Source organism: Phalacrocorax aristotelis, chromosome 9 (genome assembly GCF_949628215.1).
Source record: "Phalacrocorax aristotelis chromosome 9, bGulAri2.1, whole genome shotgun sequence".
Lineage (NCBI taxonomy): Eukaryota > Metazoa > Chordata > Aves > Suliformes > Phalacrocoracidae > Phalacrocorax > Phalacrocorax aristotelis.
In genome coordinates, this window is record NC_134284.1 from 3,514,263 (window position 1) to 3,537,944 (window position 23,682).

Consider the following 23,682-nt stretch of genomic DNA (forward strand, 5'->3'; position numbering starts at 1 on the left):
CCTAGTCTGGCTTCACCTTCTGCGAGCCTTGGACCTGAGACCACCGAGACGGTCCCTGAGACCACTTAGGAAGCTAGGTATTTGCAGATTATTCTTGCGGTATTTTAGTGGCTGGCACAGAACGGACATTATTTTGCTACTTACTATTCCAACTGTTACACGGACAATTCTTCCTTAGCACAAGCTCTCGCTTTTGGTAAGAGTGCTAATTCTGAAGAGATTTCACAGCGTGATAGCCAAGATGGAACGAGGCTTCTGTAGCGTCTGCTAATGCTGGCCATTACACGGGCAGCACTGTAGCACCCTAAAGACTTGCTTTGCTTTAGCTTGTAGTAAACCTCAAAATACCTTATCTCAAATATGTTTACATATGGGGTAATGAACAGTCAGTTATTTTCAGTCATCTGAGGGAGGTGACGGAAGAAGACAAGGAGTGCAGACTACTGAAAAGACAGTGCCTATTTATATGCACAAATCTGCTCTACACAAAAGGTCTTGCACACACAAAAAGTGATGTTTTATTTCATAATTGCAGAAATTAAAAGTCAGAACTAATTGGGGGATATTTCCTTAGTTTACATAAAGACAAAAGTAATGCTCATATAACGGAGATTCCTTAGGAACCCCAGCCAATATAACAGGGATGTATTTGTGACATGCCCTGTCTGTTGAAATTTTTCTATATTGTTATCTACAGCCTCCTCCATTTTGGTCAAAACATATATCTGTTATTTTTCATTATCATAAGAAGTAAGTTCCATCATTACTGTAAATCACCAGAAGGAATTCTTCCGTACAACTACAGGAGGAACAGAGGCTAGTGGATCCAAATCACGCTATACAAGCGATGCAAATAACATCAAATATAGTACTTTATTCCTCACTGTTTACAGCTGTTAACAAAAGTATCTCTCAAATCCTGAAAAAAACCACACCCAACCTATTTTTCAATTCTTTATCAAACAAAATATTCAGGTAGATATTCACTAAGTGTGAATAGACACAAAAATGCTCACAAACATATATATGAAAATCTTTTACTTACAACAGAATTTTTGAAAATACTTTCAAGACAAACATACAAAATTTGAGAAGAGGTTTAAATCAATTATTTCCATGGTATTATTGCATCTTTTGATAAATTAAAAGCATACATTCTGACAACAGAGGACAGAAAAGGATACCTCTATGAAATGTGGTGGTGCTTACTTTAGTTTTCAACTACTGGCTTCACATTTTGGAATTACTTAAGAAAAACTGAAATGGCCAGATTAAAACCCAAAATCTCCAACCTATTTAAATTTCTATCTTTTACATGGTCTACGCAAATATACTTGAAGTATGAGATCGAAATAATTTAACTGTTAGCATTACATGTGGGGACATAGCCGGTTCACTTGATGGTTTACTTCATCCAGAACTGTCCTGCCTGCTACCGACAGGATAAACTGATGAGGGTCAAAGCACCAAGGCACATCCATGTACAGTTAGATCAGGTCAACTAAACCAGTGCAACCTCACATATTAAGACTGATGAAATCTTTATGCTTAGGTAAGCCATTTCATTTTCCTAGCATATTTCCTTGGTGAAGCTAAATGCTTGACTGCTGTTCCGAAATTACTTGTAGCAAAAAATAACATTGGGATGAGCAAACAATTCTATATTAAGGCTTTGGTTGTTAAAAACTACTCTCTCCATTCCTTTGCTGACCAACACTTCACCTCCAAGGCCAGCAGTCTCACCTGGTACGTCATCAATCTGTGAGCTATTCCAGAGCATTAGGCAAAAAGCAAGCTCAAAAGCAAAGAAACCAGTACTACGCTCCCATGTGACCCATGAGGGCCTCTTCATAGTGACTGCAGAGGCTGGCAACAGCTTCGGCCAGAAAGGAGCGTAGGAAAAAACTGGCATGGGTACTACATTGCTAGCAGCTGGGTGAAGTTAAGCCATTATTTCAAGAGTTCACATCCAAGCTAACATGTTCAAGCGAGGAAAACTCCTGCCCTTTTTTGTTAGGCACCTGCAGGCACCCTAAAGTATGGTTAAGGCCATATCTACCACATCACAAGCAGCATTCTCAAGCAGACTATGATCAGAGAGGAAACAACAGGAGAGAAACTTTTGAAGTTTATCTGGATTAAGGTTTCAAATGAAAAGGTTGGTGACAGCTAATTAGTAAAACCTGACACAGGCTTTTGAAAGAGATAATAATTTGATTTAGAACAAAGCTTTACATTCATGCCTAAAGCTGCCTACAAAACACGACATGATGCATCTGTTCCTGAAGGTAAAATAACATCTTTAAAGCATACCAAATATGGACACCAATAGAAAATTTGTGCGGAAAGAACTCATGACTGTGGAACATAAAACCAAAATCAAATCCTTAAGTTCAACCTGCAGTTAAGCCTACAGCTACATACTCGATTGAAGTGCTTCGCGGGTTCTGTGCTACGCAATCAGACACCCCCAGGTTTAGCAGATGCCTTCCCAAACCTCCTGTAGTAACCTGAGCCTCATAAATACTGTCATGAGTGTATACTCGGGCATCAGCTCCCTGTTCCACCTCTGTACTCAGGAGTGGCATCACAGCAGGGGGAGAGATCTAAAAGACACTGGACAACTGAAACTGTCTTCTTTAACCGGCAGCTCTAAATTTAACTCTTGTCTATGCGTATTTACAGCCAAAATTGTATTAAAGATAATTCTTTCTAGAGCAACACTGTCTGTGAAGGAGAAGGCACCCTTACCATATCAAGACAGAGTTGACAGAGTTTCTTTTAGGTTATCAGACCAACTGGCTGGCAAAGAGAGAGAGAGAAGTCACTCAGGAAGGGCAACTGCTGTATGAGATGTCTTAGTAGCTGGGCAGTTGGCGATTCCCAAACGTAGAGCAGGCAGGGGAGGGGAAAGAGGAAAAAAAAAAAAAAAGTATGTTCTTTCCGAAGCAGCTCAGCTTCTTCAACCTTTATGTCTCAAGGCTGATTCAGAAGGAATATATAAAAGAACTCTTATCAGACATGATGGTTGCAGACGTTTCCTGCCCAATCTGATCTTAAAATATTTTTATGAAACACCAATAAAATGAAAAGCAGGTAAAATGAAAATAGACACTATCAAAACTCACCATGATTCTCAGTTTACAGTACATGCTCTGACCTTCAAAGAGTCTCTAATATTTTTATGAACACACAGAACAACCTGATTTTCTTAGTTTCTGTGGAGTATTAATTCAGAAGGTTACTTTTACATGAAGTCTGGAAAAATAAGAAACCTAATTAAATAATTTTGACCAAAGCCTTAAGGATTTTAACATTTGACATTAAAATTCATTTACGCGTCCCACATGAAAACTAGACGACAAGAAAAAAACGGAAAGCAGCATTCTAGAGTCTTTTAAAAGTGTTTCCATCTGGTTCTCAGGCCTATTCTGTTTTTCTACACAGCATTTCGGAGCAGGGCAGTGGACATGCAACATGCAATAATTAGACTGGCCTGGACACTAAATATATTTTTTTTTGTTTGTTTAGAAAGGGTTTTATTCAGTTTTCTGAGACTTATTTTAAATAAAATGACATATTAAAAAACACCATATGAGCACTACGGAAAACAAGGACTTAGTCATCACATTTTAGTATAAAAGGTCTGTTCGGTTAACTAAAAGACAACATCAGTTGGTCTAATGCAATGATTCATATGGTCATACTTAATTCTAACCTAAACCCAAGTTAACGTATCTAAATTCCTGATACCAGTAAACACCACCACTATATTTTGCCAGTTATTCCGTCAATATTTACAGTATTTTAGTATCTTCGGTATCCTCCCCCTCCTCTTCCACCATACGGATCACCATAGCCTCCCCTGCCACCATAACCTCCCCTGCCATAATCTCCCCTGCCACCATAATCTCCCCTGCCACCCTGGAAGCCACCTCCACCTCTTCCACCACCTCTGAAACCCCCACCTCCAAACCCCCCCCCACCTCCTCCTCCTCCTCCTCTACCTCCTCCGCCTCCCCAGTTGCCCCTTCCACCCCCTCCTCCCCAGCCACCTCTTCCACCACCTTCTTGTCTTTTTTGCCAAGGAGGCATTTCAGGAGGAGGTGGCTCAATCTCTGTTGGTCTGCCTCCACGGTCAGGTACTCTCCCCATCAGAACCTATATGGAAAAAATAGGTCATTTTTAGTTTAAAAAATAGTAGTAATATCTTGAAGGGACTCAGGGCTCTCCTACGGACAAAGACAGGCTGCCTGCTCTTTACAGGAAGTATGGTCCCCTCAGTGTGGAGCTTGACAGCAGAATCCCTATTTCCTATCCATGTAACTTGCCACAACATAACAGAACTCTGAAAGCGATCCCAGTTTCTCCCTGGAAAATTGAAATAACTGCAGCTTGCTAGCTCATAATACTTCTGTGAAATCTTTGTGAAGAAAACTACATGCATGTGAAGTATCAGTATTAAAAGAAGCAACATACAGAATGAATATATATGAATATATAAATATATATTCATGTAGAAAAGACTCCTTACAACACAGCTCTTCTACTTAAATTTCGAAGTTCAAGTTCAAATCTAATCAGCTGGCAAAAAAAACATAAACTGGTGAACAAATGTGCAACTCTAAAAGAAACACCAGTTTGCCTTAGATTAGAAACTACTGACACTCAGTGGAGAGCTGGAACGGACAAAATACATAACACACTGCAGTAACACTTTCAAGAAAACAAACAAACAAAAGGCATCCTGACTCTGGTGGATGTTACGCAGTGTACAAAAAGGGAGACTGTACTGGACAAAGCAACACAAAACATTAAGTTGAGAGGTATCCAAGTAGGTCTCTCTGCTGTTGTTTTCGTATTTCCTAAACTCCCTCTGTGATGAATGTTAACATACTCTGGTCAGTCCCAGGCACTCCAATTGAAGTCCTCTCAAAAAAAAAAAAAAAAAGCCTTGCTCTGAGATCCTACAATAATTAAGAAATTTCAGAATCTTTGGGATCAAAACATATTAAAGGGTATCTAAATGAGCACAAAACTTTAGAAAAATCTGTAAACAAAGGATTAATCAAACAGGCTTAGTCACCATTTGAATGGTAAAACTGGTGTCATTACTCGCAAGCTTCAGCTTTTATCATATGCAAGAAAGCAGTACAATGTTTATTTATTACTGCAGCCAACCAAATAATTTTACTTCGTAGCAAAATGACGCTTCCACAGAAACTTCTGTGATTTATAACATATTGATAAACTGAAGATGCTCGTTTACAAACTGAACAAGATAATCCCGGCAACAGGTAGTCCAGAAACTGACCTCTTGAGTTCAGTGGAACTGCACACCTCAAATTAAGGATACGTGCAAGTCTTTCTGGTATCATTTACGCGTGCGCGCACATAGACCCCCCACCACTGTTCCTTCTCATCTAGACTACTGTTTCATCCTTTTGCATGACTGACTGTGTAATAAGATAAAAAAAGAAGTTGCTGCAGTATTTACTGGAATGCTGCAAACCTTCCTTTCTTAAAGCACCAGGCATCTTGCAAAAAGAAATGAAACTACTAAGCAGAGTGTAATTCCAGAATTACTTCTGATAACTCCCATGTCCTTTATCATATCCCAGAGAGAAAAAGTATACCTTGTTGATTGCACAGACTGTATTTTCCCGCGTTGATCCACTACTTGTTCTTATGATCTTCGATAAATCTTCTCGAGCAGCAAGAAGGTGAGCTAATGTAATAGTTGACTTCGGAGATAATGCATAGCGCTTGGGCTGATAGATTCGTGCTATGTCATCTGTTTTTACCTACATGATAAAATCAAACACAACTTACTTGCTAGGCATAAAATACACAAACATGCTTACCGTAAACCATGTACCGGTCTCAGTAAGTTTCAGTTTGAACACGTGTTGCAATGTCTGAAAATCTAGGTTATCTTACAAAATACAGTGCCAGCTGTTACCAATTCTCTTCATCCTGATGGAGCTATTGTACAAAAAATGCTGCTGATTATATTTAATTGGTGCTGAAACTTAGCACCATTACAAAATATCCACTGGCATCAAACAGATTCTTTGACGTTTTCCAACATGTCTAAAGACTAAAGTTTAAGACTCCAAACTGCTCTCTCAAGAGCTTTACATAGTCATATTTAACCTTCTAAATGTGATGAAAGCACAGCAGCCTCAAAGTAAGGTCAATTTGTGGAAAAAAAATTAAAATATCTCAATGCAGCAAAACACTTGTGCAAGCCATGAAAAAGTGAGACCGAGAAGGGGAGAAAATAAGGCATTTTGATGTTTCATTTGTTTGACAAAAAAGAAAAATACACACACTTTCTGGAGACATCCAGAATGATGATCTTCAGAGGAAAAAAAAAATTTTAAAAAAATCAATTTTATCTTGGATGGACCAGACAACAGGTGCTGTTCCTTTGCATGACTGTTTTGCTAGGAGATTACTACCCCATTTATGGATCCATTTCAGTCTGCAAACTTACCCCTCTTGGGGACTGAACAAGTTTAAAAAAAATTCTACAAAAAAATGCCACACGATCAAAGCAGAGAAAGGTAATAATACCTATCTAATGCTGGGGAAAAAAAGGCAAGCTAACAATAAATGAAATAAGGACAACAATTTGCCTCTTGGCCTAAAAAAAAAAAAAAAAATCTGAGTTATATTGATGCCAAAACATTTTCATCCCTCAAAACCTTCTTGAAGAAGTTATAAACAAACATGTCTATTCAAAAAATATGGAAAAAAAATTAAAAATCGTATGTAATTTTGAATTAGTATGTAACCTGCTTATTTCTGTAACTGCATAATATTTCACATCAACAGTCCTTATGACAGGAAAACAAACCATCTTACTACTTTATCGTGATTAAAAATCTCTATTTAAACTATTGAGCTATTGTGAAAGCATAGTCACTGTTTTTCACATTGTTTGAATGGAATAATATCAAGTGGCACAAAATTTTAGTCTAAGTTAGTCATCAGTTTACATCAACTACATTTTAGAAGTATACTTTAAATTTGGAAATATATAGTTGTATTGGTACAGCTGTAAGGAAGTTATATGCTTCAGGACATCTCCTGGCTTCTGTGAGCTATATGCCTTCCTCTTCCTTTCCTGCAGCATAAAAGCACTCACAACCCCTGCAGAAATTAAGCGGTGAGCCATTTCAAAGCAGCACAGCAGCATCTAGACTCATGTCTTCCAGTGATACTTAGCGGGCTTCATGAAACCCATTCTGCCTGCATGTGTCAACAACAAATTGTGACACCAGAAAGACTTGTAACAATCTGTACTTTCAGTAAGCTTTCGAAGCTTTACACCTAACCCATCCTCAGCTTTCTACACAAACCTTTGGAAGGAGAGTTGATCTTGCAGCTCATGAGCAACACCATCTGCCTCCAGCTTCCCACATGTATATTCATCAAATTACAAACTTTTTGTATCTTATCTCCCTATTCTCTTGGATAGAAACAATATATACTTCTAGCTCAGAAATATCCGACTGGTTAGATCATGACTATTTTTTAATATACAGAGTTCTAGGAAGTAGAAGAAATGAAATGATCACAATTAAAATGATACTGGCAGAGACAATCCAGAGGATTGGTCTGTAATTTTTAGCCACCTGAAGGATTACAAGTAACTGTGTGCTTTTCTCATACAAGCTGCTATTCAAATAATCTGTTCAACTGGCCATCTGTTTATTCAGTAGCTTTGAATCCAAGATAGGTAGCAGTCACTGTAATCTCACTGGCTTTGTGGGCAGTCACTCTTTGCACCCAATGTATGCTAAGGCCTGGTGTTTCTCTTCCTCTTGCATCTACATAAGAAATGCTGAGATACCCTCCTAGTTTACTTGACTGGAGGGGGCATATATTGGAAAGAAAAAGGGGAGACGTGAACTTATTAAATTGAGAAACTCCAACAGGATGCTAGAATTTATAATTGTGAAGCTATAAACAAAGGATGGACCGCCATCTGGTCATCCGTCCCCTTCCTCAGTATCTAGGACTTGGATGTTACAACCTGGGATGAGAAACTGGTTGGAAAGATGACAATGCTAATGGAAGTGTATTTACATGGTATGTGTATTCGGTAGGACGATCTGGGGAACTGTAGCAGACTCCCACCTACAGGAAGCAAAAAATACAGCAAGCTCACCTTTGCTCTATCAGACCAGCCAAAAGATTGTACTGTCACATCTAGCCTCTTCATTAACATACGTCGTCGACATTCGTACTCACTGCGAAGAGCATCATTGATTTTTTCCAATCTTTCCTGCAGTGTTCCAATAAAAAATCCAAGCATTCAGATCTATAATGTTATAGAAGTCAATTTAAAGTTAACCCCATTCAGTAACTAAGATGTCTATCCCCAGGTGACCACTATAAACCACTTAAAATTAAGGATGTATCTGCGTAGCGCTACAGTAGTCATGTATATACAAAATATTTTGAAACTTAGTAAGTGGATAAATCAACACGAAATCTGGTTTATAACATTAATTCTGGAAGGATCCAATTAGCATTGTTAGTATTTAGCAATTGAATTTTAGTATTAATATTCAGCAATAGAACAGTGACTGTAAAATGGACAAAGTTTGATAAAGCCGTACGCACTAATTTTGACCATCCCATTAAATAGAGAAAAGAAATGGAGAGATTTTTTTTTACCACTTGGTCAGAATTCAGAGGCTTTGTTAGCAGTGATTTCCCGACATGGTTATTTTGAACTTTTGAGAGAATGTCCTTTATCTGAAACAAAACATATACTACCACTCAGAACACAAATGATATTTACATTTATTTCAGCACAATTGCTGAAATCACAGTTCACTACTTGTAAGCTCAAATATAGCACATGTGTTTTAGCAGACTCATAAAAACAGATACCCATCTTCTAGCTTATCATCCATTACAAAAGTTACTGAATACTTCCACTACACGATCAACCTCTATACAAAAATATTTTATGGCACACCACTTCTCCCAATTATAACAGAACAATAACTATACGGCAAATTTATCAAGTGCATATAGGCAGTAGGTCTAGTTCATTTACTCATTTTACTTATTACTAAGTGTTGTAACTACAGCTAAGGAAACGTAACAATTGGAAGCTAGTTCTGTTGCCAAATGCTAGACTTGGCTAGAAAAATCTGGTGATGGGTGCTAGTAAGAAAGGCAGGAGATATGACACGTATGCAGTCATTCTCATTAATTTTCTTCTAACCCTATAATTGGTTCCATTTAACATTATGTTTAAGACTTTTGTATTCACTCCCAATCAGCCTTGCTTATGCTTCTTCCATTAGTTTTTGCCCTCAATAAATCAGGGATGAAGTATGCTTTCTCTTTCTGCATTCCCCTCTCTCATTCCAAGAAACCTCTGCCTTCTCTTCTTGAAGGAACTTCCTTTGGCACAGCTCTTCTAAAACCGTTATCATGAACGCCCACTATGCTCATATATAACATTCTGGCAAACTGATTTTTCAGCTGGAGTAGACCGCACGCATGTATTGTTCCTGCAAGTTTGCACATGGTCTGATGGGGAGAAGAACTACATCTTCATTTGCTTTTGTATATAATTATGGGGAATCAAGTCAAACAAGGCTAAAACTAGAGTTAATTTTCTTTTACATGTCACAAGGAAGGATTAAGGTAGTGCATGATCTACAGCAAAACTGAGAACAGCTAGTAGATACATTTGCAAGGATTATAAGACTTCATGTAGGCACACAGGCATTTACATTAAATTTATCATAAAGGTACGGTTCAAAGCTCACTTTTCCAGTATTGTCTTAGTTTATCTTGTCAGGGTTTTGAGCTCTGCATATTATAGAAATATAATCTCCAGTGATCACTCTGAAAAAAACCTCTAGGAGACAGAAATCAATTCTAGAACACCTAATTAACTGAGTAAAGAAAGCTACTTGAAAAAGAATACTTGATAAATCAAATCTCCTATTTCAGGGTTGTTGTAATTATCTCCTTTTCCTTTTTTTGCATATACCAAGGAAGGAATCTGATCTCAAATTTTGTGTGAAAACAAAGGTGTACATTTTGTTCTTTTTACATCCCCTTCAGGCAGCACTGTGGCAAGTTAAAAACACAATATCCTCAGAAAAAGTCTGAAGTAAAAAAATCTTGTGCAGTGAGCAAATTATAGGAAAACAGTGTTTTGACTCCAGCAGAACAGACAGCCTAGTAGTATCTGAAAAGCGGTTATCTAGTTACTGTAATATCACCTGCTATTATACTCCACCCATATTAAAAAAAGAGGCTGCAATAAGGGGTGAAGTTCCGTTCCACATACGCTACTGATCCCTACATTCCTCTTTCTCTGCTAATTCTTGCTTCCTTGCAACCTTTATTTTCTTTACAAAAAGCCCTCCAGGGTTGTCTGATTTTTCTGCCTTCTAAATGTAGTCAACTTGTTTTGATTTTAGTGAAGTATGTACTTGACGCCTCTCATAATCTATTTCAAAATTCAAATGTACCTAAGCTGAAAATATGCTTGAATTTAAACAAACGTCTGAAGAATCAAAAACCAAAGTTAATAATCAACAATATAATAAGATCAGCATGACAGGAAGAGATGACGAAATCAGTAATTAGTATAGAAGGAGGAATAAACAGCAGATGAATTAAAAGTTCTGTTAGGCAAGAGGTGTCTATCCATATACCACAAAGGTCAGAAATATAACCTCAAAGGTTCTAATGAGTTGAACGGAGGTGAGTCTATCAAAATGAGCATGACTGCTGGGAAAAAACAACACAACAAAACCAAAACAAATCCTCAGTGTAATTTATAGCTATAGAAAGAAAGAAAATTTGGAAACCATTGATGCTGAATACTCTCTAAAGATTAGAATTATTGCAAGTTTGCAGCTGCAAGGGCAGCTAAGAGATAAATACAAAACTAGGCTCCACATACAAAAGCCATGCATTCTGCCATCACAAGTTGATGACAATTAGAAGACCTAACCCAGCATTGCATACTCCTGATTTCCATAAACTGAAAAATGAAAGGAAGTTGAGAGAGAACAATTAAGGAAGAGAATCAGTGAAAATCAGAACTAGGAGAAACTAGAGCAGCTAAATGAAACAATCCTTTATTGACTGGGAAACTTCCCCCAAATTTCTGCAACCTTTTCTTTCCAAGTTAAAGAGAATACCTAGGTAATTTTATCCAGCAACAGGTTTATTAATCAAGTAACATTTAAGGAGGAATCTTTTCACTGATGAAGTGGTCTATGGTCATGTTTGTGACACAATGTAAAGTCACACCCAGACTACTGAATCTCCCCTGTACCCCCTCACTCCCATCAGCAGGACTCTGAGGGCATATCCTACCGCTACAGTGGTCAAATCAGCTAAGCTGCCTTACAGTTGCAGAACACCTCGCCCAGCCTTTGCTGATGACAGGTCTACGACCACAAAAGCTTTGACATGCACCTGTTTGCCAGAGGACAAGAATGCAACTGACGTGAGAATCTACAATATAATCCACATTCCTAAACATGACAGTTGCCCTAGATTAAGAAGGATAAGCAGGAGTTTAAAAAAACAAACACCACTAAAACCCTGAAAGAAGTATGTATGTGTAAGTGGGAACAATACCAAAAGCAGTGCCCAGATAAAAGAGCAGTGAAAACATACTTAGAGAAGTGTAAAACAAATTGTAAAACCCAAATCATCCTAAAGTTCTCAGACAGCTATAAAAGCAAACCAAATTAAAAGCTAGATGGAGACAAATATATCTGACTATTTGACATACTGAGTCTGAGCAAGAGAGACTGGTGGAACCGTGCTCTGGCCTCCTGGAAACCTGAACAGGGACAGCCACCAGAAAAAGCCTGTGATCAAAGGGATCCAGTATCATCCCCCCACCAGGGAACCTATGAGTGGAAACAAGTCCACAAACAGGGCAGCAAGAGAACCCTTCCCTTGCCCACCACGTCCCCCCAGGTGCCTCTGCATAACAGGAATGTTCAGTACTACAGAATAAAATAAAATATATTTAGCGGTAGAAGGCTGTATTACATAAGAAAATGAGAGAGATGAATTGACAGTATGTTGATAACCACAACCCCAGTTTATTACAGGAGATGCAAATTTAAAAGGCACTTCCTATGACTGCATATTCAAAGTTTGAGCTACTATAAAACTCACAGTTTGAATGAAGAAGGCAATCCTGATTTTATACTAGGCTTTTAGGTAAACTGGCAAATTATTAAAAACAATCAATGTTCTAACGTTCCATACCAAAATACAATGTGTGATCTGTCCCTTTGGTAGATTGCTGCTGCACAGCCAAACTATTCTCAGAACTATTCCCACAGCTACTGACAATGCTGAAGATGCTAGATAGAGACAAAGAGTAGACAGGTTGAAATGCTGCAGATACATTTGCAAATTCAATAAAAATACTAGATTAGTATGTAAATTTCTAATACAAATGATACAGCAGAATACTAAAAATCAACAGTGCAAATTTACACAGAACCTAATTAAATCAGAAGCAACAAAATAGTTGCAAAAAGAAATTGGTCATTTCAAGTGAATTTTTGTGAGAATCTGAAAAAAAAAAGTAACAAATGGCACTCTGAAAAAGATGTTCACAAAGCCAATGAATTCCAGTTGGTGGTATCACCATTCTAATGCAGCTACATCCACAAATGTAGGTGTCTAACTCTGTACTGTAGCAAAATAATTCTGAACCTGTTCTATATTAAAGCAAGGGATGAAGGACAAGGAAACATATAGTAGAAATTCTACAAAATCTCCTGAGAGGTAGGAAAAAATCCTTTGTTTGTAAGGGATGAAACACGCAGAGAAATTACAGTATTAATTTGGAGTCACAGAAGATGAACAAACTAATTTTGCCAACTTTCTGCCCTCTGAAGTGAGTAGAAGTGGTATAACCACTGTGGAATTAACAGACCTGAAAACCATCACAAAATAGCTCAGGCAGTATTATTTACAGGGTCAAAAAAAACAAACGCTCTTTAAAGATTCTGCTCACTTTAATAACTGTAACAGTTTTCATAAACTGTAACAGTAACACCCTCCACACCATTCAAGCCATGATCCTACGTGAAAAGCAATCTTGGACTTTGCAAAAGGTGGCAGATACCAGGAGCCTAACAATTCGAAGAAAACTTCTAAGACTCTCTCTGTGTGCATGAATGAGCTGGCCTACCAGGTCTGGTCTTGCTGTCTTGCAACTGTAGAACCAGAGTCCTACCCCTTTAATATGGGATGAAACTAAATCTGTACCCAAGAAATGAAGCAAGGACATCAGGCCACTGCCCGTGGCTGCAGCCTACAAACCCTCATGGATGTAAACACAGCTAACACACACAGAGGGAGATCAACAGCACTAGGCAAATTTCAGTCAGTTATTTACTTGCTGGAACTCTGACATTACAATCCTCATGAAACAGTGCTAAAATTCTTTCTTCATCCTTTCAAAAATATTTAACGGAAAGACTGGATATAAAGATTTCATTAGAACTAAACAGATCAAGCCAGTTAATAGTGCAGGAATAGGCATTTCCACTGTCACCTGGATGCTGCTTTTTATAAATGAGTCTATTAAAGGTTCTGTCTTGTCACACTAAAGACATACAGATGTAAGAAAACCACGCAAGTAACAGGCCCTCTCCCCAAAACCTCCCAATGTTCAACTGCCCACTGGCTGATGAGAAGAGGAAGAGGAGGGAGGAGGAAAAAAAAAAGGGTAATCGTGTAAAATTATGAAATACAACGGCTCAGCAGCAGCAAGAGATTCATTCCATGGATCTCCCATAATTCTTAAAGGGCATCAGTCACCTACTCTCTCCCTAAATACTAGGGAGAAATAAAGAGCAAAACTTTAAAACTTCTAGCTGCCTGGCAGAGAAGGTAAATCCCACCCCAAGAACCTATTTGCATTCTGCAGTGAGGAAGTCAGGTGAAGGATTACATCAGTGAAATGACTTAGAAAAACTGGTGGGACACAACTGAAAGAACCATCCCGTCAAATAACGTTTAAGTTGGCTTATTCACTGGCTATTGGTGATTCAGGCGTTTTCATTCTCTTCTGCAACTAAGGAAACGGCACTAAGAAATCAATACTTGCAATTAAGAACTTCATAAACTAAAAAGCAAAAAAAAAAGTTTTGGACATTAAATCTAAATACATCCCCGAAATTACTACAGGTACATAAATGTCCAATCAGTTGTTACCCAAAGTCTTCTGCTTGCGGCAGCACATTTTAATGGGTAACAGGAAAACTACTTGCTTCAGGGGTTACTTCAACTCCCACCTTAAATTTGCATGGCAAAGTATGCCTCACCAAGTACATCGCATCCTCAAGGAAATGCTGAAATACTTCATCTCCTAACTAAAACAGTTAAACGCTAAACCGGCTTTCAGAATAAAAATTCCATAAAAGCCCTATCTGACAAGTGCAAAGGATTAGACTGTTGGGCCTGTAACTCTAAGATTAATGCTTACAGAGATGATGCTTACAGTTTTAACAACAGACAGAACATATAAAAGTCCATACCTTTTGTTCCACATTGGTTAACAAGGGAGGAGCATCAGAAGACGACGAGTTTGGCAGGCCCAGTGCATCACAAATAGCTTGCACTTCCTGATAAATCTCATTGTGCTTTTCCAAATGAGAGCCTTTAATTTTCTTGCTGTGCAATATCTTCAAAGCCTGAAGTTCTGTACTTAGAAATACTAGAGAGAAAAGTGTCATAATGGCAGATTTAAAGACACTTGAATATTTCTGCATCCATGTTTTCAAATATAAATGCAATATATACATTTACAGTAAGACCATGATAAAAGGGAGACTCTCAGTTCTCTCCTGGACAGGTCAGTATCAGTTTCCCATTCTGTATGAACTAACTCTCACCTGACTTCCCACCTTCAGCCTACACATCGTATTTAACTGCTTAACCCACTTTTGCCACCAGATCCCTAGCTCCTTGCTTAGTTCCATATTATTGCACTGGTTCCTGCTGCTACTCCTTTGTCCTACTCCAGCTTAAACCTAGACTTTGCTTCTCTCAATCCTGCTTTCAGCACCTTCAAATCACTTAGCATTTTCTTTTAAGCTGCCCAGAAACCTCTCAGAAACACAGGAAGCAAGGTCTCAGTTTCAGCTAAGCTGAACTGGATCAAGAGAGGGATCAGGAGGTCTCAGTAGGTTGAGCCATACTTCACAAATAAATTTTATTCTCTACTAAAATAGTTTTCTAATAGTTTTTTATCTTCCACTACTGCACAGGTGAGCTGATGCATGCTTCGCTAGGTTGTAATGATTGTACACACAGACTTAAATACACATAAAGAACTATTTAATGTAAATTGTACAATAACAATAGAGCATGCATGTAAAATACCGTACTATAAACAGGAAAAATGGTTATAACTTACAGAGGAGTTTAAGACAATCTTCTTTCTCTCTTAATCTGTTCTTGATGTCTCCAGATATAAGTGATGAATATGGACAAGCCATTTCTCTCAGAAAGCCACTAATCTCAAGCTGCAAGCTCTCTACATCTTTATCACCTATGGGAATAAATAAATAAATGCAAAGCTAATGGCTTTTTACAGAAACATCAAACCGTAATCCAATTTTCGCAATGAATACATTTAAATTGCAGGTTTCAATAGCCCAGACAAAGATTTACCACCTACCACCCTAGTAACATTTGATTTCTTCTTAAAGAAGTCCTACATACAAGCAGATGAGCCTTTTAATTATCTACAGTGATAGTGTACTCATGCTTTGAATGAGGTGATGCTACAGCAGTCTTTGAAGACATGAATGCAAATGAACGTCACTAGGAACTGAACAGCTTATGTCACAAAACCATGTACCAATGTAATTAATTTTCTGATGAACAAGTTACAGGAGTCATGAGCCCACTATTTTCAATGGTTCTTCTTAGTTTTACCACTTTTTTGTGAAAACATAAGCAATACAAAATCTCATCCAAGTTCCAGCACTCAACAGAAAGAATTAGGTGGTGCTAACGAGCATTGTGCGTATCTACGCGTGGTGCTGAACGGAACTGCATTGGACCAACTAGCTGAAAATACCAGGCACTGGAATTTAAGCCATCAAAATATGATTACATATAACAACCACTCATGGGATGTATGAATGTACTTTTTTTTATTTATGTAGATCTACAGAACTGCCACGGCACCTTTTTTTTTTTCTTTTTAAAGAATCTTCACAAGACCTCAATCTAAGAGCCACATACATTAAAATATCAGCCTCAGTTTGGCTACCTTTCACCTATCTTCCAAACTTTAACACTGTAATTTCACTATTAGCTGAACAATATGGGTCTAAATTCACTGAACAAATACTAAATTTCTTCAATAAATTAACATTGATATACCACCTGTTGAAGTGATGCTTTCTTCCATATTACAGAGTGACTTTATTTGGGAACCTAGCCAAACACAAAGCTCAAAAAATTCTGGCGAAGACAATCCATTTTCTGCTGCTTTGTTCAGGGCTTCCTCCTCCAACAGAGGACCTGTGTACCTGCACAGGGAGATAAACATCAGTGATAAGAAGCAAGTTTAACATAAAATGTGCACATTTTAAAATAATTTTACTAGAAGCTAGGTAGTAACTACACTGAAAGAAATTAATCTTCCTAAGTTACTTTTGTCAAGGAATAATTCAGATTTTTTTTAAAACACGCCAAAGAAAAAAGAATGGTAATTTATAAACAAAATGGTTTGTCAGAAAACAGGAGGCAGGCAGTTTCACGTGTGTACGTTAAAACAGCGTTTTCATGTCTCAATGCACGCTAAACAGACATGAATTGGGGTGTTGACTCAAGCGTTTAGTCAAACAACATCAACAACTCACTGCCCTAGACCACTAGCAATAAGATAGCTGAAAATCAAACCACATTTTCCGCTGTTTCTCCTCTGCCGCACCTGAAGCGCCGTGGCGGGAGGGAGCGAGGGACACAGCGGGCGGCCTAGTGGGAGGCCCGGAGACCCCGCAGAGCTGCGGCCCCGCCGGTTCCCGCCTCCCGGGGGCTTTTGAACACGGCTTTTAAACCCCCTGGCCCCAAGGAAGGCCGGCGCAGCCGCTATCCCCTCGCCTTCCCCCCATTACAATCAAGGCAAGCCCAACGCGGGCACCGAGGCGAGAGGCCCAGCCCTGGCCGCCGCCGGCCCGCGGGGCTCCGACCCCCGCCGCTCCCCGCACCCCGGCTCCCCGTTCCCCGCCGCCACCCGGCCCCGGCCCGGCCTCCCGCCCGCGGCGAGGGAGCCCCGCTCCGCGCCGGGCAGGGCAGTGCGGCGGCGGCGGGGTCCCCTCGGTCCCCCCCGGTTACCCCAAAGCCTCCAGCGCGTCCAAGATGTCGCTCTCCATCTCCAGGCCGGGCGCCAGCTCCCTCATGCCGGCACCGCGGCCGCCCGCCGCGCCGCGCCGTGCCCTCCTCAAACCGGCCCTCCGCAACCGGCGCCCGCCCCTGCGTTCCGCCGCCGGCCCGGGCCCGGCGGGAGGCCCTGAGCTGCCCCCGCGCCCTCTCCCGGCAGCTGCTCGCCCCGCTCGGCGGGGCCGCCCGGGGCCACCGGGTCCCCTGCGGCTGGAGGTGACCTTCCGCTTGGGCCGGCCCCTGCTTCCCTGCCTTAGTGAGGAGCGCCCAAGCTCTCGCACCGCTAACCCGCTCCGGACTTGGCCCCAGGCCGCTGCCCGCCGCAGCCGGCTCGCCCCTCACCTTCCCTCCTCCACCAGGGAGCGGCCACGGGCGACCGTTCGGCCTACGGGCACGGCTCGGGCCTGGGGAGCCGGCTGTGCCCCCCTGCAGACCCTCTGCGCCTCGTTCCGCACGTGGTTAAAAACAGCACGTTTTTAGGGCTGGACCAGTGCGGTATTTTGGGGCTGTCTCTGAATTTTGACCTGTGAAATTCAGCCCGAGGTGGTGCAGACCACGACTGCGGGGCTCCCATAGCCCTGGTTTTCCACTGTGGGGGGGCCTCAGCCCCTGTCCCGGCGCATGGGCCTGGTGGGGACCAGCTCCCGGAGTCTGGCTGAGCTTAAAATCCAGGCTGTTGGTGATATTTTTAATAAATCATGGAGGGTAGGTGGGTTGCGTTGTACCGACACACGCCGTGATAGCGGCTATGAGCATCACCTCGGCTCCCGCCCGAGGAGCTGCACGCGGCCGTTGTGGTGGAGCCCTGGGAAGCGGCTGGCAGCTCTGTGGCCGGTGTGGGATTGCGTATGGCACGTAACGGAGTGGGATGGCCCGCTGTGTCCCTCTGAGCACGTCGCTTTTAGCCCTGCGACCTGCAGGGATTTCCAGTTTCGGTACTGCTAGAAAACTAGAAGGCAGGTCTCCCAAAACACGTGACTTTGTCTGATCTTTGATTTTCTTTTGTCTTCTATTTTGAGATGTCTGGGTTCCCATTTCCAAACTTTTCTTAGCAACAGCAATGTTGAGAGAGAGAGATAAACTAGCACCAGCTTTTTTTGTCTGTTTGGTCCCAAACTATCCCTGTTCTATCCCTCACTCACAGCTACTTCTGGTGAAGCACCCCCTGAATTCCCTCTAAACCAGTATTGCTACATTAGCTCCTCAGAGTTTTTTGTTTCATCTAGCTCAGCTGTAGGCGCCTATCTTTTTTATTAACCAGAAGGAAAATTCTGCTTTTTTTTTTTTGTTTGGTTTTTTTTTTGTTTACCAGTGTTGTCTTATACAGACCTTCAGAAAATCCAGCGGCTGATTCTGTGAGGAAGATTTGTAATGGCGTGCAATCAGATGGCAGTAATTACAACACAGATGTTCTTAATGAGCGAAATCCCCACAATTTTTGAAGCAACTATTTTGCATTATTTCCATTTAGCAGACAATGTGGCTTTACTGAGTACTAAGCCTTAAAAAAAATGGGATCAGGACGGCCATGACATCCTCCCCCATACAGAGACAGAAATCCAGAAATTAAAAACACTATGTATGGCGGTTGGTGGAAAGAAGAGCATCTTAAAGTCTGATAGGCTTATGTTGACCATCTGGTGCACATCAGTGCCAGTAGCTCAGTGGTCCCTTTCGCAGCTTTCAACCGTGTCTTGATCCGTATGCCTGAGCTTTAAGAGGACTGGTGTTTCAAGTGGGTTAACGTAATAATTTCTCTAAATGAAGGAGCATGCATCTGAGAGCAGAGATTCTGAAAATAGGAACTCTTACTCCTGTTTGAACAACATCGATGTCCCATTAATAGAGTGAGAAAACAAGATATGCAGAAACAGACAGAAATAGCCGGTTTTCTTTCCCTTTCTTTTCTAAAGTTGTATCTTTATGCTACCCACAGTGAATCATCACTGTAGAGTTGTTCTGAGAAACCAAGTAGTTATCATATCACCAAACAGTGCAAGCTAAGAAGAAGAACAGGGAACGACTGGAAGTGAAACTAGCATAACATAATCTATCAAAACTAAAAAGTTATCTGGTAATTTAAGAAGTATTGTGTGGTACAAGTAGGTGGCAGCATTATCCCCTGGGTCTATCTGTAAATTTTCCTACATGCCATGAATGTATTTTGTTAATTTAAGTTAAAGGACAAGACATAATCTAGTAATATCTCCTACTGTCTTTTAATAACATTGCATATATATGATGGCCAAGAATGTGCATCAAACACTGTTTTAATTCAACAAGAATTTTTTGAAAAACCCTAACGTTTCTGTACAGTGGAAATACCTCCTCTGTGAGGAAATACAAGTCTGAATTTCACAAATTGTGTCTTGAGACCCACAGATGAAAGGCAGTTTAGGTTCTGATCATGTACTTAGGTTGCCTAACACCTTCTCACAACTTTGCCGTTCATTTGTCCACAACTTTCTCTGTGTCTGTTCCCGAGTTTCCCATCCCTGGAGGAGGAAAAAAAATCGTGATAAAGCTGGCTAAAAAATATTTCGTAGCAGCCTACTCCCACAGGAGCAGACTTTGCCTTTGCCCCATGCCCTTTGTAATACACAGACCAGAACACCAAAGGAAGAGGTCTCAGCATACAGCTGTTGCTTTCACGTGAAAGGCATATGTGGCTTCAGCTAGGTCATCAGCACCCTAGAGCTTTTCAGTTTTTGTCAGGATTTCTTTTTCATTAGTCTGCCAGTTAGCCGTCTCCCTCAGCAGTCAGGTAATTCCTGGTGTAGCATGCACGGCCAAGGTTAGGAAATGAAGATGGCACTAGATCAGCACTGACTTGAAGCAACTTGAACTGATACGAAATGGCATCTTAACTGAGTATGCAGCTGCGGCTGTCTACACCTCTCTTAAATAGATTGGAAAGTACCCTGAGTTGAAAGTAAGGTGAAGATAGGCATTTGTGGGATAGGTGTTCTGCCAATTCATATGAAATATCTGCAATTACCAGTTGCCTGTAATCTTACTAAAAACCAAAATACATATCTCAGTTTTCCATTGATGTTAAACTAAGGTAGATCTCAGTCACTTACAGAACTACTTGTATGAAAATGACATAACACATGACAAGTCACACGTTGTTGTGCTACTCAAAAATGCTCAAGAAGCGTTCCGATGGGCACTGGGCGTTGTCGTACTGCCTGATGGCATGGGTGGGGTGGAAGGGTCCTGCTGCGGCAGAGCGGTCGCCTCCTGGTCTGCACTGCCAACAGAGCAGGCTTGTGGTGGCACATGGTGCACACAATCTATCTGCTCCTAGTAGGGAAAGTCAAACCGCCCACCGATACACCAGCTGCATGTTTCGAAAGGTTTGGTTGCTTTGTCCTTCTCATATGCAGCACAGGAATAAAAAACCCAGATCTCTTGAATTCGAATGAGGAGGAGACAGACTGTTTTAAGAGGTACAAATAATTTGTAGTACTAAGAAACGTTTAGCAGACAATTATTGACCACTAGAGGGGATCATAGGAGTGGAGAAGGAATTGAATATGCTACATAATAAATGCTTTCCTCTAACACAAGCTTGCCTACGTGCAATGTTGTACTTTAAGTGCACAGTTTAAAAACGGTTGAGAAAAAACAGCACTTCATGCATTCTTGAGTTGATACAAGAAACTTATATTGAGTTTGAAACAGATCAATAACAGGTTTAATTGTTAAAATGAAATAATTTCTTTACACAGATTTTTTTCATCAGTTTAAATTAGTACAGTTTAAACCTGTTCAACTTCCCTCTGTAAAAAAGTACTAGCCATTCCTTTAACCTGATAAAAAAACAGGCACTGTTCTTCAGACCTGCAACATTTGAACGAGTGCAGCTTGCTTGTTTAAAAACTAAGTTAAATTGCTTTTAATCCTTCTGTAAACACCTTATCTTTAAGGATGATTTGGGAGTACCCACCCCAGGCAGTATCAACTTAATTACATCATTGTGGAACTGGGCTGCAAGTTAGAATTGGTCTATATGTAAATGGCATCAATCTTGCAAATAAAGTAGATGTGAATGATGGATATACTAATTTCACTGAGCCTGAACAGATTTATAATAGCTACAAGAATCCTGCCCATCAATTTAAGGGCTACCCTACTGAAATTGAAGCTTACCTGCCATCACAAACATTTGATTTAAAAATCACCCTTCTAACATCTCTCTAAATTTTTGTGATTTACTTCAGAAGGAGTAAGTGTGGGGCCTAAATACTTCAGTGAGATGTGCTCATACCTTTTAGCATCACTGATAAAAATAAATAATCTTTTGCAGACCAGGCATCTACATTTATTTGCTTCTGTTTTTTTTTTTTTTCTAGTGGTGCATTACAAAAGAAGTGTTATGACTATTGAAAGAACCTAGATTTCTTTTTGCTTAAGTGGAGTCTCACATTGACTATATTAATACACAACAATAGAGCAAGAAAGTTGTTGACCATAAGCAGCTTTACAAAAGGGAAAGCTGAACGACTCATGGAATTGCCAGCACCTTTCACCTCTGTCAGGGGACTCAATTGAATTGTCTCCTCACTTCCAAGATAGTCATTACACCGTGAGGACTATTTACTTCTGAAGTTTCTCATAGATTTTTTTAAAAGAGAAAGTGAAAAGGTGATTTAGTCTGTAGGTGCCCAGTGAACATTTGTTTGCAGAAGAGGCTGCTCAGTACTGGTTGTAGTTTTTGTGGACATTGTTCCATTATGAATGAGGCTGAAGCCTCAAACTAGTGCAAGATATTAAGTGAGCAAAAAAAGACAGACCTGCAGTAAGTCTGGCCCCTGCTACAGCAAATGTTCAGCCTGGCAGGACAAAGCAATGAATATTCCAAGTTCATATTTCTCATTCTTTTAAAAATAAACTGTGCCCATTTTGCTCTCCAGACCATATGGCATGAATCATTTCAGTGAAGCATTCATCACATCATGATTTACACTGACATTATTTCTTAGAAGTTAAGCGTGGGGCTTCGCTGTGCGGAGATTCAGGTGTTACAGCCATTCGCTGTTCACTTTCACTTGTTTCACTGAAAGGTAACTTAGTTAATCTCAGCTCAGAACTAGAGTTACAGGAGTGAAAACCTAAGTGCTCCCGGTCTTAGGTTTTCCAGATGAAAATTAATCTCATAAATGTACACAAACAAACTTACTTTAAGCTTTTATACTCATGTATGATGTAGTCATAGGTGCCTGTTTGACACTTATTCTGTTTTCATTTTAAGAAAGTACAACAGAGAGAAGTCTTATGATCGTTCTTATGCAAATACCAATTTAATTAAAATATGCTGAATATTTAAATGGCGAAGAAGGTGTGTGACCAGGAGTGTGAGTTGCCTGAGAGGGATCCTCTGAGGTCAGAAACCTGCTACCAAGTCCTCACAACCTATGTCAATAACACCGGAAGGCTGCAGGGTTCTCCAGGAGAGCCTGTGTGCGAGGGCATCACAGGCACTATGCTGCCTCCGTAGGGAAGCCAGGCATATAGATTTGCAAAAGCTCTTTCAGATCACAACTCTTTTTTTTTTTTTTAATCACGGATTTGCCACAGTTAAGTGATTTTTCTCTAGGTTTTGCCCATTATAGCTTCTTTCTGATGAGGAGAATAGGATTCAGAGAAAGAAAGATCTTTTGCATATAGTAAGACAAAATGATTTCTCTGCTAGTCATGTATGCGGCGTGACCTTGGGAAATCACTTAGAACTCTCTGTGCTTCAGGTGTAAAAACCAGCGTTATCTGGGTAGTAAAGGCGGTAGACCAGAGCTGAGTAAATTTAGGAAATAATAATAACCGTCATACTCTCCTCAACTGATAAAATGTAAAGTACCAGAATATCTGCTCTCGTTAAAATAGAAGTCAGGAAACATGGGATATTATTGAATGATGGGAATACTTTACTTCTTAAAAAAAAAAATAATTAAATCAAAACATCATAAAGTGGCAAGTGTTGGGTCTTGAATGTAAAGCTGAGACTTTCAAAGTATGAGACATCCGTTCCACTGGGGCTTGACTCACAAGTCATACTTCACAATTTGTAGCAAAACTGGATTCTTAACATATTGGAATAAAGATTTTTAACAAGCCTCCATCTGTTAAACCAGCAAGTTGGCTTGGTCTGATCATGCTTGCTGTTTTAATAAATAGCCAGCATCATTTTTCAAACCACAGCTTTCAAATGAGCTTGGAGGATTTCAAATTGCACTAGTTGTGGCCGGT

At 40.2% G+C, this 23,682-nt stretch overlaps 1 protein-coding gene across 1 annotated transcript; it reads right to left on the reverse strand.

The window, feature by feature from the left end:
• Positions 1-854: 854 nt before the first annotated feature.
• On the reverse strand, positions 855-17,717 carry FAM98B (family with sequence similarity 98 member B). The gene is made up of 8 exons (XM_075103224.1): positions 17,389-17,717; positions 16,435-16,580; positions 15,455-15,589; positions 14,574-14,752; positions 8,692-8,772; positions 8,180-8,296; positions 5,637-5,804; positions 855-4,161 (listed from the first exon to the last, which is right to left on the reverse strand). The coding sequence occupies exons 1-8, from the start codon at positions 17,451-17,453 to the stop codon at positions 3,808-3,810; spliced, it is 1,245 nt and encodes a 414-aa protein (XP_074959325.1). The 5' UTR covers positions 17,454-17,717; the 3' UTR covers positions 855-3,807.
• Between the last annotated feature and the right edge of the window lie 5,965 nt (positions 17,718-23,682).